At 48.5% G+C, this 13,904-nt stretch overlaps 2 protein-coding genes across 2 annotated transcripts; both read right to left on the bottom strand.

The window, feature by feature from the left end:
* Positions 1-2,405: 2,405 nt before the first annotated feature.
* Positions 2,406-4,613, bottom strand: LOC143022764 (uncharacterized). The gene has a single exon (XM_076181110.1). It carries the CDS (start codon positions 4,611-4,613, stop codon positions 2,406-2,408), a length of 2,208 nt encoding a protein of 735 aa, XP_076037225.1.
* Positions 4,614-4,824: 211 nt separating this feature from the next.
* LOC143022763 (uncharacterized) lies at positions 4,825-6,978 on the bottom strand. The gene is made up of 3 exons (XM_076181109.1): positions 6,415-6,978; positions 5,676-6,281; positions 4,825-5,319 (listed from the first exon to the last, which is right to left on the bottom strand). The coding sequence occupies exons 1-3, from the start codon at positions 6,976-6,978 to the stop codon at positions 4,825-4,827; spliced, it is 1,665 nt and encodes a 554-aa protein (XP_076037224.1).
* Between the last annotated feature and the right edge of the window lie 6,926 nt (positions 6,979-13,904).

The raw sequence follows: 13,904 nt of genomic DNA, 5'->3' as shown, positions 1-13,904 counted from the left end.
AAACAAAAAAAATAATGTACATCGGCGGCTATAAAGCGGGGACTCCACCATCAAGGACGATATTATCGCAGCACCCATGACCAAGCATGGACGTGTGCACATACGAAGACAAATTCAAAAGATCCATCGAGGAAGCGTCAGAGGGAGGATATACGGTACGAGAAATATGTCCTGCTGCCCACCTTCAATGGATTTCGTCGGTGGCCCAATGGGCGGTGACTGGTTGCACACTGCACACATATAATAGTTTGTTCTCGACGTACAATGCACCCATGACCGACAATGAGAACAAACCGGTTTTTCTCATGTGTGTAAACATGGCCAGACACATGAATGCCGATAAGGCAGAAGTATTCATGGCTGTAACGATCGACCGCTTCTGTTGGCCCACCACGATTGGAGAACGCAACAACATCAACCACATGAAAAATTTCGGGGCTGTTTTCGACCTGTGTAGTGTCGACACACTGTACATGATGTTTGTGAGACTCGACGACACGGCGAGAGACGAGGAGGAGCAGGAATTGGTGAGGGATTACGTGATGCATCCGCGGATTGATGGTGTTGAAGAAGAAGGCGTGTTCTCTGACCCGCTGTTGTGTAACGAACTGCTTGAAAAAATACTGGCGTGTAAAACCGTCGATTCTTTCATCGTATCGCTGTTACTGGAACGCGTGCTTTACTTTGGCCCGGCGGCACCGCTGCTGTTGTTGGAATACAAACTTTTGCTAGCGGCAACTAACGATAAGAATTTTCAAGTGGTACACGGTGCGGTGATGCGGGGCCAAGTCGGCATGGAGATGTGCACCCGCGGCGAAGGAAACGTCTCTTTCCTATTATATTTTGCCAAGTTGGACAAGCTCAATTTTGCTAAAGTACTCAAGGACTGGTTACCGTTATGTCCTCGTTCCTTTGACCACGTATATGCCACTGTGTGTTTTCTCGTAAACGAGGTGACAGAGTCTTGGACTGAAATGGCCATCAACAAGTGCACTAGAAGTTATTTTTGCGAACAAAAGTGGATGTTGTTACTCAACTTGATGGAGAAGCCACATCCAAACCCGGTGGAATTGGCCGTTGCCATGATAAGGTTGAATTATCCAGATTTGTTGGAAAAGGTTTTGGATGAAAACGAGTTTTCACACAGGGATCTCAAGAAACTTGCAAACTTTAGCGTGACCAGTGAGGCTGCGCTAGAAATCATATTGTCAAAGCATGGTTGGCTAGCCAAAACGCACACGACAGGCGAGGGCGCATTATTGCACCATGCCATATCACACAATGTGAAAAGGTTTTCCCGTTTGTTGCAAATACCACAAATCCGGAATAATATCGACATTATGGACAGTTCGGGGGACACTCCGATGATGATGGCGGCCAGATGCGAACGCAAACGCATATTTTTGTCACTCATCGAGGCTGGTGCCAACGTATCCTTTGTGAACGCCGACGCATTTTCAATCTTGCATGTATTGGCCACCGTCTCTAGCGATACGGGGTTGGCCTTTTGCAAATGGACAAAATTGGATCATGCAAACAGAGTACGTTTACCCAACCTTGAAATCCGATGCTCTGACAGAAACCTGACAGCCCTTCAGCTGGCGCTAGATGTAGAAAATCACTGGTTTGCGTTTTCCATGTTAATCTTGGGGGCTTCAGCAAATAGTCTTTATGGCAATTCTACATACCTTAGTTGTGCGGATTTAATGTTTCTGAAATTGGATCATATCGCTCTTTATTTCATTGAACTGGGTAACACAAAACCGTCCAAAGAACGATTACTGCATGCCTTTATAGAGAACAATATTATTACCCATTGGTTTAGTGAGGACAAGGGTTGGTTTGCAAGGGATTTGTTTGCAAAATATGGTTTCCCGACACCGCCTTTCAGTAAGGCCGATGCCGTCAAGTTTCTAAAAATGATGTACGGACACAGGAAGTTTATCACGACGAGGTCGACGGATAAGGAGGCAGAAGAGAATTGCGCCATATGTTTGACAAAATTGGGCGAATACCACCACATCACTAGTTGCAAACACTCTTTTCATGCAGAGTGTTTTGACGAATCTCTTCGTTATTCACGCTCGTGTCCACTCTGCCGTAAAGGTGGGCAAGAACCTCCCAAATTTGATATCGTAGAAAGTGAAACGCTGCCCCCCAAACCGCCGACGCCACCGTTGAACAAGGTGGAAGTGACAGTGTGTAGACCACGAAAAAAGCGACTCAAGCCGAACGCCGGTGGAGAAATTGTGACTCAGTTTTTTGTCGATGATGAAGGTTGGGTGTTTGAAAATTTTTTGTAACCAAACAAATAAAAATGTTTTTTTTTGTACAACAAAGATGTATTTATCATCCCTGCATACAATCATTTTTGAACAAAGAAACGGGGAATCCCCGCAAAAACTCTAAGTGTCGTACTCTGTCATTGGAAAGGCCGCCAAGGCAGATAAATCATCTCGAGACATTGTCTGTACACGTGATGCCGACCATACCATATCGCCACGCATGGCAAAGGGGTGGGTGTCATTCACGTTTCGCTCCACTGCCGGCTTGTGAGCGGCGGCGGCGTCGTCGTCGTCGTTCAACATTCGTAAAGCGGCACCGAGAGATGTGTTTCCACGCCTAGCGTCCATGTACTTGTCAAACTGGGCAAACACGTCAGTCACGACACTATCCGTCGGTGCATCGAGAGCTGGGTGATTCAAAATTCTATCTAGCCAATCTTCGTTGCCATTCAAAACATTAATCAGGGGTAAGGGGAATCCGGGATTTTGCAGCCCGATCACCGATTTTCTCATGCGCACAGCATTTCTTAGCGCCCACACGCCTGCGACACAAAGCAGGTCGTTATCTTTTGATCGGGGGGCAGCGCCTATCGGGTCCCCTCCTCCTCTCGGAGTGTTGTTTAATACGCACTTGGTAGCTGTTGAATCGATAAATTTATCATCGTCAGCGGTGTATAACGCCGATGCGAGAAGAGCATAAATGCCGAAAAATGCATACCCCACGGCTTTTTGGGCCATGTCTATTTGTTTCTTGGTGTAGTCGACATTGTTGTTATCCAGGGATAATTGAATCAACTTGTTGTCAAACTCGACCAACTGTCGGTTGCCTTCGTGAGACGTATGCGGAGGTGACCATTTCAGACCGAGAAGCGTTTTGAAGCAATCCTGTACCGACGTCGGACCTTCGTTGTAGTACCCAAACGCCCGTGTCATCTTGCGTTCTACTTGTTCCTCGGTTCCGTATTTGAGCGCATCCACAAAATCAAAAGATTCTGTAGCCTTGTGAATGATGCCAATCGAACATTTTGGACAGAGTAGAAGGGAATGGAAATCTAGCAATATCAAATCGGTCAACAAGCGTCTACAAACCCTCCTCTCTGGAACTCTTGGTACCGTTGCAGTGCCGGCGGCAAGAAACATAAAGTTCCACAAACAATAATAGACCGCAGTACTATATGCACCCGTTATTGCAAAATTAGAAAACAAGAGTTGTCTGGTTGAAAAAATGGCATCGACCGCCTTTTCCACCGTCAGGTTGGGATCGTCTTTCATCTGTCGTTTCACCTCGCGATGGAAAGCCTCTACCCCTCTCGTGTCTAGTTCCCCGCTCATCATCTTATGCGGGCCGATATTAACGGCTTTCGGTACGGCATCTTCCGCTCTGCGTTCCGACTCGGAGAGGGAAGCACGGCGTGTCGCATCTACCGGGGCGGCCGCTACCAAGTTTTCGACCTTCTTGAGAAGAAACGCGTATTCGTCTGAAAGGAGCGGGATCAATTTTCCCATCACTTGGTTGCCCAGCACGGTATCGTAAAAGGCTCCCTCGAAAGCGGGGGCCGCCGTTTCCGCACCCGTCGCGGTAATGGCGATGGCGGTCCTTTTGATGGAGGACGCGGCATACTTGTGCGCGATGGCGGATCCGCAGCCTGGCAAAACGAAACGGTCGATGCGCTCTAGGATCTCGACCTCGAGGTCGTCATCGGGGCGCACTCTTACGGGCGTTTCAACACCATTCGATTTGTCGTAAATGTCGCGTTTCCATGCAACGACGCTCACTAAAGTGTAACAAAAGAGTGAAACGATTCTATCTAGTCTGGCCGATACCAAACGGCCGAAATCGCTGTAGGTGGTTCGCACCAGTTCGCGGTCCAGAACGGCAGAAGGGTGTTGGTGGTAATTCGACTCGTTGTTGTTCGCCGCCGCCAAGATTGCGCATTGCATCATCCATTCGAAGGCGTTGAAGGCATTCAATAGCGGAGTCGTGGTCAACTCGACCGTGTCCCCGAGAACTTGTAAACCAACAGACGATAGCCGCCAGTGTGGGTTCAAGACTTGTTTGGATATGTCGTTGACGGCGTCGCTTATGGTGTTCCACGTGTTTTTTGTAAACAAGGGTGATTCCGTGCACCTTTCCGGAGTCAAGGGTGCGAGCGTCGAGGTGGAACCAAAAATATCGGTAGCCAATGTCCTAACGGGGGTGGAGGCATCGTATGTCTCCATGGCTTGGAGGCTTTTCAGCAAAGCTTCCGATGCATAACGCTGTTGCTTTTTTCTGGATGCCAAGATGCTGTTCTCTACATCTTCGCTTGTCAAACCGAGTATATTCATCTTTCCTCACCGTCGTCCAAGGAGTGTTTAATTTAATTTTTTTTTATTGATCTTTTTTCGTACTAAGTCCTCAAGATTTCAATGATGTGACTTTTTTCTGTATTTACACTTCCATGCGGTGCCGCAGTTAATTTTTTATTCACAAAATCAGATACTATATCCAAAAGTTCTTCTACATGTTGTTCCGATAAAATATTTTTGAATACTCCTTTTATAACATCTTGCCCCGTCTCTCCTTGTTTTGACCCCTGTGGTCCCTGCGGTCCTTGGTCACCTTTTTCCCCCTGCGGCCCCTGTCGTCCCCGCGGTCCTGTATCTCCCGGCGGTCCTGTATCGCCTTTCTTTCCCGGTGGCCCCTGTGGCCCCTGCGGTCCTGTCTCGCCTTTCTCTCCCGGCGGTCCCGTATCGCCTTTCTTTCCCGGTATCCCGGAAACTCCCCGCGCCCCCCGAGCTCCCATCTCCCCTTGCTCTCCCCGCGATCCCCGCGGTCCTTGGTCGCCTTTCTCTCCCTGCGGCCCCCGCGGTCCCACCGGCCCTTCCGGCCCAGTATCGCCTTTCTCTCCCTGCGGTCCTCGCAACCCCGCCGGCCCTCGCACCCCTTCTTCTCCTTGCGGCCCTGTATCGCCTCTCTTTCCCTCCGGCCCTTGCGGTCCCGTCTCGCCTTTCTTTCCTTTCGGCCCCGTCTCACCTTTACCCCCCTCCGGCCCTTGCGGACCCAACAATTTCACCTGCCGTAAAAATATTTGTAAACCCACATAGGCAACGATCGATGAAATAACCAACGAGACCAACAAAATGGTGGCAATGAAATGCATTTTTATTTAATGATATTTCTATTCATCAGAAACTTTAAAAAATTTACAGAGATTGTAACGATCGATGAAACAACGAACGAAACCAACACGACAATACAAATGTAATACATTTTCGTTAACCGACACTTTTTTTTTTCTAATTTAATTTTTTTTTATAAAACTTAGACCCGAAAAGGAGGTCTATAACATGGACACGTTAGGTGGGATTCCCGCCTCGAGCGGGCCGATATAACAGTACACGACGTACTTTTCCGGCATTTGATTTTTTCCTCTCAATATCAGATAATATTCCAATAAGTTTTTCTACCTGGTCTTCCGATAAAATTTTCTTAAATTCTCTTTTTATAACATCTAGCTCCGACCCCTGTGGTCCCTGCGGTCCTTGGTCACCTTTTTCCCCCTGCGGCCCCTGTGGTCCCCGCGGTCCTGTATCGCCCTTATCTCCCGGCGGTCCTGTATCGCCTTTCTTTCCCGTTGGCCCCTGTGGCCCCTGCGGTCCTGTCTCGCCTTTCTCTCCCGGCGGTCCCGTATCGCCTTTCTTTCCCGGTATCCCGGAAACTCCCTGCGCCCCCCGAGCTCCCATCTCCCCTTTCTCTCCCCGCGATCCCCGCGGTCCTTGGTCGCCTTTCTCTCCCTGCGGCCCCCGCGGTCCCACCGGCCCTTCCGGCCCAGTATCGCCTTTCTCTCCCTGCGGTCCTCGCAACCCCGCTGGCCCTCGCACCCCTTCTTTTCCTTGCGGTCCTGTATCGCCTCTCTTTCCCTCCGGCCCTTGCGGTCCCGTCTCGCCTTTCTTTCCTTTCGGCCCCGTCTCACCTTTACCCCCCTCCGGCCCTTGCGGACCCAACAATTTCACCTGCCGTAAAAATATTTGTAAACCCAGATAGGCAACGATCGATGAAATAACGAACGAGACCAACAAAATGGTGACCATGAAACACATTTTCATTTAATGATGAAGAAACTAGAAACTTTAAAAAAATTTACGCCGGTCCTTGGTCACCTTTATCTCCCTGCGGGCCCGGCAGTCCCCGAGGTCCTACCGACCCCTGTACCCCCCGCGGTCCTTGGTCGCCTTTCTCTCCCTGCAGCCCCGGCAGTCCCTGAGGTCCCTGGTCACCTTTTTCCCCCTGCGGTCCTTGGTCACCCTTGTCTCCCTGCGGCCCCGGCGGTCCACTAGGTCCCTTACCAAAATACCACGGTTTCAAGCCCTTATTTCCACGCCCCCCCATCTGACCTTTCATTCCTTCCTTCCCTCGCATCCCCTGTGGTCCTACCGGTCCTTCCGGCCCTGCATCACCTTCCTCCCCCTTTGGTCCTTGCGGTCCCGTATCACCGCGCGGCCCTGGAACACCTTCCTTCCCCTGCGGCCCTTGTGGTCCTGTGACGCCTTGGGGTCCCGTGTCACCTTTTTCACCCTGCGGTCCCGGCGATCCCGCACCGCCTTTCTTTCCCTCGGGCCCCGGCAGCAACACTGTTCCTAAAAGTGACTGATGAGTAACGATCGATGAAACAACGAAAGAAACCAACACGATAATACAAATGTAATACATTTTCGTTAACCGATACTTTTTATTCCGAAACTTTAAAAAAAATGTTTTTATTATATAAAAAAAGAAAACAAAAATTTACAATGTGAGCGAGTTCCACACCCGGGTTATATACCTTTGGGCAGGAAACGCCTCTGGAATTATTCCCCGCGCCCCGTGATCTTTCTCTCTCTTTTTGACTGCCGACTGTCGGGCGAAAAACGAACATTTTTTTTCCTCACGGTCGATTTTATTTTTCAATTATCCCTTACATGTGATGGGAAAGGACAAAAGAGTAAATGCAATCCTTGGGCACATACGGAGACGAAAAGAAGAAGATTCACGGCGTCAAGCGTTGAACGCTATGGGCATGCCAATGGCCGATAACAAACCGGTAAAACAGGTGAGAAAAAAAAGAGTTACAAAAAAAGAGAAACAAAAACAACAAATGGCTTTATTGCAGCCAGAGCCGTTGTTCGATAGCCAACCGCCCGCTGCAATAACAAAACTCAAAAAATTACCACCAAAGACACCCGCATCACCTTCTGGATTACCCACATCCAGAATATCCAGAATCGGTTTTGATTTGCTACGCGTCTGCATCAGAGCACCCCTGTGTGCTCTCGTGAGCAGGACAAATTTTGAAGAGGGCGTATTGCATTTTTCAAAAGCTGCTAAACATCTCGGGATGGCTTTGCGCACGGATCAACCCGATGTTGTGAACGAAACTTTGCGATCAGTTTCAAACTGGTTGTTGGATTCCACCCTTGTCGAACGTTCTCACTTTGAACGATTGGCAAATCGATGCCACGACATGTTCGGTACGACCACACTCCCAAATAAAAGTTTTGACGAGACTTTTGTATCAATCGATCACACGGTGGCAACCTTTCCGGTCTATAGGGATAAGGTGTTTCAACCAGTGTGGCGTTTACTGCGAGAGACGACCACATCATTCATTGTTGGGCCAGGCGCAACGCAAGTGGGTAGACACGGACATGTTTTTCAGACCTGTGTTGACAATGTAAAAAAACAACGGATTAACGAAGCGCGTGCGACTACAGAAGAAATAAGAAAGGGTGTAAAGGATGCAGCCGCGGCCGGGCAACTAGTTAGTTTATCTAATGTTTACATGACACCGGCCATGATAAAGAAAGCTAACCCAATTTTTTTACAACCGCCGCCACCACCGCCGACAACAACAACAACGCCACAGTGGCGACTCACCAATTTTCCGGAACAGCAGCAAGTTTTCTTCGGCAACGACAATATCCATGCTCGTGGAATCCCCCTAAATGTCTCCACACCATCTATATATTCTTCTCCTACTTCATCTATTCCCGATCCAGAATGGGACGATGCAATAGTTTAACCCATTCATATCCAGTGGCAATCTTTGCCCGAAGTTATGCAATCAAACATCTCTTTGCAAAATGGGATTTATTTGGAGAAGACAAAAAATTACATAACTAAGTTGGCGCGTGAGGTTTTGAAACGTGCCAAAGCAACCACGAAAGGGAGTGGTTGTCTAACCCATTCTGATGCCATGGAGGTGAACGGTAGCGGGTGAAGTGCTACCTGGTATCGAATGGGTTAATAAATGTTTTTCCTTTTCTCTCTGAAACACATAGTTTGAGAATACCATCATGTCGTTCGTCGTCGGGTATAGCACGGATTCCGTAGTGGGCATCACCGCAATTGGTGGGAATAAGAATAATGGACGTATTTTCAAAGCCTGTATTGCCAATGTAATGAATAGGAGCAAAGAGGCTCATAAAACCACAGAAGAAATAAAAAATTACATAATAACAACAACCGAGAAGAGTTCGGCGCAGCATAAAGAAAACAATTAACGCGCGCATGCGCATTGGAGCTCTTTTTTCCTCTACCCCCGGACCTCACTCAACAGCACCGACATTCACTTCGCCATGTCGTCTCATGACGAGGAGAACACCCCTTGGGACTTGACCGATTCGGATGATGAATCCAATGTGTCGGTGACCAAGTTCAAATGTGACAAGTGTTCCTACGAGACCAACCACGGCCCGAATCTCAAACGGCACCGTGCGAATAGACACCCCGATGGGACCGACCACCCCTCGTACGCGTGTGAACATTGCGGTTACAGGTCCAGTTACCGAAGCTCGATCAAAAGACATTTGTCCAGGAGAAGTGAGAACGGTGAATGCCCCAGAGCAAAGAAACAGAAAGTAGAAGAAGAAGAGTACGAGGCACCGGAAGATTCCGTGTCGGATGCGGATACCGATGAAATCGAAACAATGAGTGGACACTGGGTGACCTTTCACGCCCAAATGCAAGCTTTGAAAACAGTCGACATGAATAACGCTATGGAAAGAAGCCTTCAAGAACAGGAACACATATTGACGCTGAAGGAGGTGAGGGAGAGAACAGAGCGGGAAGTGGCCGCTGCTAGAGAACGCGGGGCCTTATTGGAGAAAGACATTCGCACATTTTGGACCGAATCCAAAAGATACATGAAGCATTTGGAGAAAACCGACTGTCGGCAGTGGATGTACCACAAACATATCGACGGAGGGGACGGCGACGACGACAACCGTACACCTTGCCCTATTTATGGATGCATAGCGCGCCCCTTGAATCTCTTACGGCATCTGAGTGGAACGCACAAACTTAGAAAACCGAAGCAAATGGTGAATAGGATCAAGGCAATGGAGGAAGAGATCAAACTCCAACAAGCGGCCATAACAACAAACTCGCCCGCCGGCGGCTCTGGTAAACCAAAACCGCGAAAGAAGAACAAATACAAGCTGGTCCGTTGCCCCATGTGTGACAAAGTGGTCAAGCGAATCGATTGCCATTTGTTTCAAAAACACCACCTTTCGAAGCAATCGGACAATTACAAAAAGTTTATGCAACAAGCGGTACCTGTCGTATCACCCTTAGAACGGAATGAAGAACAGGACGATATTCGATTCGTGTTGGTGGATGAACAATCTGGAAAGGAAATTCGCATATCGGTGCAGGACAGTGTTCGAGATTTCATGCGCGGATTTACAGATTTTCTTTCTACATTCAAGGGACTCCAAGCGGCCACGATAAGCAAGCACGTTTCGATCCTCCAAAAGCTCATCGGTCACGAAGCGCAAGGGTGTGCCGTGGAAGTGAGTAGGGAACTGTTGGAAGCGATCATAAGGAAACTCCCGCTATCCAGTGGATACATAATGACCAATAACAAAAACTGGACCGCTGGGTACAAACGAAACATTGTAACGACATGCCGGTTGGTCATGAACTTTATCACACGCCAACCCCAAGAGAGTGCCATCGTCTTACCACAGAACGTGGCACAAGATTTGGACAATATTCTCGACACCCTGAGGATGCGTTATGTCAAGATCGAGAAAGGGGAACGGGCCCTAAAAAGAGACAACTTTATGAAGGGAATGCTGCACCCGTTCCAGATAAAAAAAGTTCTTCAAGGGAATTATGTCCAGGAAGTGATGAAACAATGCAAGATCGACTACGAATCCGGAGGACCGCGAACTTGTCCCAGCAAGCACTGGGCGGTGAGGGTAAGAAACGTGCTCATAACCCTGCTCAGTATTACAAACATCCGGCGTTCGGTAGAATTCACCGAATTTAGGGTACAGGAACTACGAGACAGTGTGTACAAGAAGGGCACTTGGTATACGGGTGTCAAGCGGCACAAGACGGCAATGTCCCTCGGACCGGCAAAGCTATTCACCACGCAGGATGAACACACGGCTCTACAGTGTTTTCTAAGGTACTACAGACCCGCATTGGCCACCTGCGACGGAGATCAGTGTTATCTCTTTTGCGCTGCCAAAATCAAGAAAGTGCCGGCGAACCAGTGTTGTGTAAAAATGGACGTGTCGGCGGTGAACAAATCGTTGAGCACCGTGGGTTCTCATTGCGGACTAACGTGCCGTCTCGGCACCCGAGCCATTCGGAAAACAGTAATTTCCACGGCATACGAACAAAACAGCGACCCGGGAGTTCGGGCAACGTTCGCGGATCAAGCGGCACACGATCCTAAAACTTCTGCAGCCTACTATGACCTGAGTGCCAAACACATACAAGGGTCGGCTGTGAGGGAAGAGGTGGTTAGGATGATTATCGACACTGAAGATCCCGAAGAAGAAGCAGAAGATGATAGTGATACGACACCCTCATTGTCACCAACACATTCAACCGTAAGTCGAAGTCGTGTTTGAATATTTATGTTTTTGATTTATGCATGTACAGCACCTACAATGATAATTGTTATTTTTTTCTCGTTTCATAGGTCCCCAGTGGGTCCGAGGTTTCCGAGAGTATCTTACCTGCCGTCTCACACTCACGGGAAGAAGTAGAAGAAGCAGCCTCAAAAGAAGAAGAAGCCGTTGTAATGGTCGTTGCTTCAGAAGAAAACTCACGCTCAGAAGACGTTGCTTCACACTCAGAGGAAGCATCCATTATCGGGCGTTCAGGAGAAGAAAAAGAAGAAACGGAAACGATAATTTCATTTGCACATTCGGAAGCGACATCCATGTACACAATATTGGGGTTAGGGGATAAATCGAGTGACTCCTCTGAATTTAGCTTTTTTAACTCCGGGAGTGAGAATGGTAATGTTGGACGAAGAAAATTTCCCCAAAACTTTTTCAAGGACGTGAAAAATGCAAAGAAAGCTGTTGCGGTTAGGGATGATGAATCTACCCCGGGACTTGTGTCTTGGGGGAGAGTCCGCGAGTGGCTATTGAGACAATCCGAGGAATATTGTAATTTGTCTGTGGAGGAAATAAAAAGGTTGTATAAAACAAAATAAAAATCAGGAATTTGTTCTTTTTTTTTTATTTTCCCACTAATCACTGTTCCGGGCCATAGGTATCGTCATCGTCGCTATCCAGAATGAAATCAATATCAACATCATCACCCCCACCGAGTAAGTCAAGGAGCGCCGTATGTCCATTGGCCACAGCCAAACCGCTCGCTAGCTCTTTAGAGGTGCTGCAAGCCCCCCAATCCAAACACATCTGAACGATCTTTGAGTGGCCACCCGCCGCTGCAGCGCACAGAGCTTGGTCGAAAATAGTAGCGTCCGGATGGTGGCCACCCACAGCCGCGGAAACCATTTGCAGATCGTTAAAGGGGCTATTCGGTTTTAGAACCGATGTTAACGAAACGTAAGTTTCAGTTTTTTGGATATCTTCATCTTTTAGATTTTTTTTGCAAATTTGTACCAAACTAACCAAACCATCACCAGCTGCCACAATTAGGGCCACTCGGAATGGCACCTGGCTGTTACCAACAACCAGAAATTCGCCATTTTTAGAGATTCGCCCGCGCCCTTCCCAGCAAAAGCCGAGTCTTTGCAACACGTGCTGGGGAAATGTGAAACAGTTGTATAGTGAACAGTAAACATTGCGCGCTAATTCTTGTAACGTTAACATGGCGAGCCGTCGACGACTCCTTGGGTTAACGTATATAGGTTAGGGAAAATGTTGAGATTCAAAGCATGTGTGGGAAACCCCAAAGCGGGGAATGAACGCCGACGTCCATGTCACAAGAGATATCGTCGCTTCAACAATTGGTGAGGAAGGAGGAGGGGTGGCGATTCGTCAGAAAAGTAACACTTTCTATTTTTTGGATATCATCTTTTGCCACAATTAGGGCCCGCGTCCTTTCCACCAGAAGCCGTTATAGGAGTGTAAGTTTTTTTTTCTCTAGATAACAACACCACCCACTAGGGGTGACCCCCATGGGAATCCACTTTTTTTTGATGGAAAAAGAAAGATGAATTTTTTATTTTACTTTTATTATGTACAAGAATAAAACTAGAATAACCGTCTAACGACATTGGCTTGCTGTCTCCTCTTTGTGGCTAGTCGTCGTCTCTCTCCCTTCCTTTTCTGCAGCTGCAGTTTTTTCCTTATCGTGGCAATGTTTGTCCTCAACATTGGCGCGTTGAAGTCAAAGTCGTCATCGTCGTCAGCAAAATAATTGACACCGTTGCCCGTGGTGGTTGTAGTGGTGGTAGTAGTGGTGGTGATGGTGGTTCCGGCGCTGGTGTCGGCACGGCTGGCGGCCGAGTTGACGAAGGTTGTTTCGGTGGTTGTGGTCGTCGTGATAACGACAACTTCGTCGTCGTCGTCGTCGTCGTCGTCGTCGGGGTGTGGCGGTTGGGGTGTTGCTGGCCGCAACGGCACTATCGGTAGCGGTTGGGGCATTACTGGTTGCAACGGCACGAGCGGTTGTAGAGATTGCATCGGCAGAGATGCTGTCTGCTGGGGCGGCAGAGCTGCTGCTCGAGGTGCTGGTGGCAGAGACAAATCGGGAAGGTCATCATCGTCGGTAAGATCAATGAAGCCAAAATCTGGGCCGTCGATCGTTGTTATTCTCCCCGGTGACATCAAGTCTGGCAGATCGTCGTCATCATCATCGTCGTCGAACATGTTGATGTCGAAAGTTTCATTTGTGAACAAAGCGTCGCTCAGAAAGGGGTCGTTCTCGATGTCGTTCTCGATGCCGAACATCTCTTGTTGTTCGACGCTGCCGTCGACCAATAGTGGCTTTAACTCGCCGTACTTTCCCTTCGCGTTCCTGTGAAGTTTTTGTAGTTTTTTCAATCCGTAGACACTCATGTCGTTCATCTCATTCGAGATACGGAACAAGTCAATGTTCTCCATGGCGACCTTGTCGGCGTTTTTGGACTTCTTGCCGACCGCTCCTTGTAGAAAAATCAAGGCCCGCTGGGGATCCTCATCGTGCTCTCTGGCAATCACGTCGTAGAAGAATGCTGCAGGGGTGAACCTCTTGCAGGTTATGCATCTTTTGTTGGTGTCGCCCCGTCCTTTGCGCATTGGGGTGAAGCGCCAATTACATATGCACTCAAAGTGCACTGTCGTGTTTTTGCAACACGGAAGGCCCGCCCATTGTTGTTCGTCGGTGATGGTTCCCATGCATAT

Source organism: Oratosquilla oratoria, unplaced genomic scaffold (assembly GCF_046742065.1).
Source record: "Oratosquilla oratoria isolate Oo_2021 unplaced genomic scaffold, ASM4674206v1 SCAFFOLD163, whole genome shotgun sequence".
In the NCBI taxonomy this organism is placed as follows: Eukaryota; Metazoa; Arthropoda; class Malacostraca; order Stomatopoda; family Squillidae; genus Oratosquilla; species Oratosquilla oratoria.
Note: the sequence above shows the minus strand (reverse complement) of the source record. Positions and strands in the feature narration are given on the sequence as shown.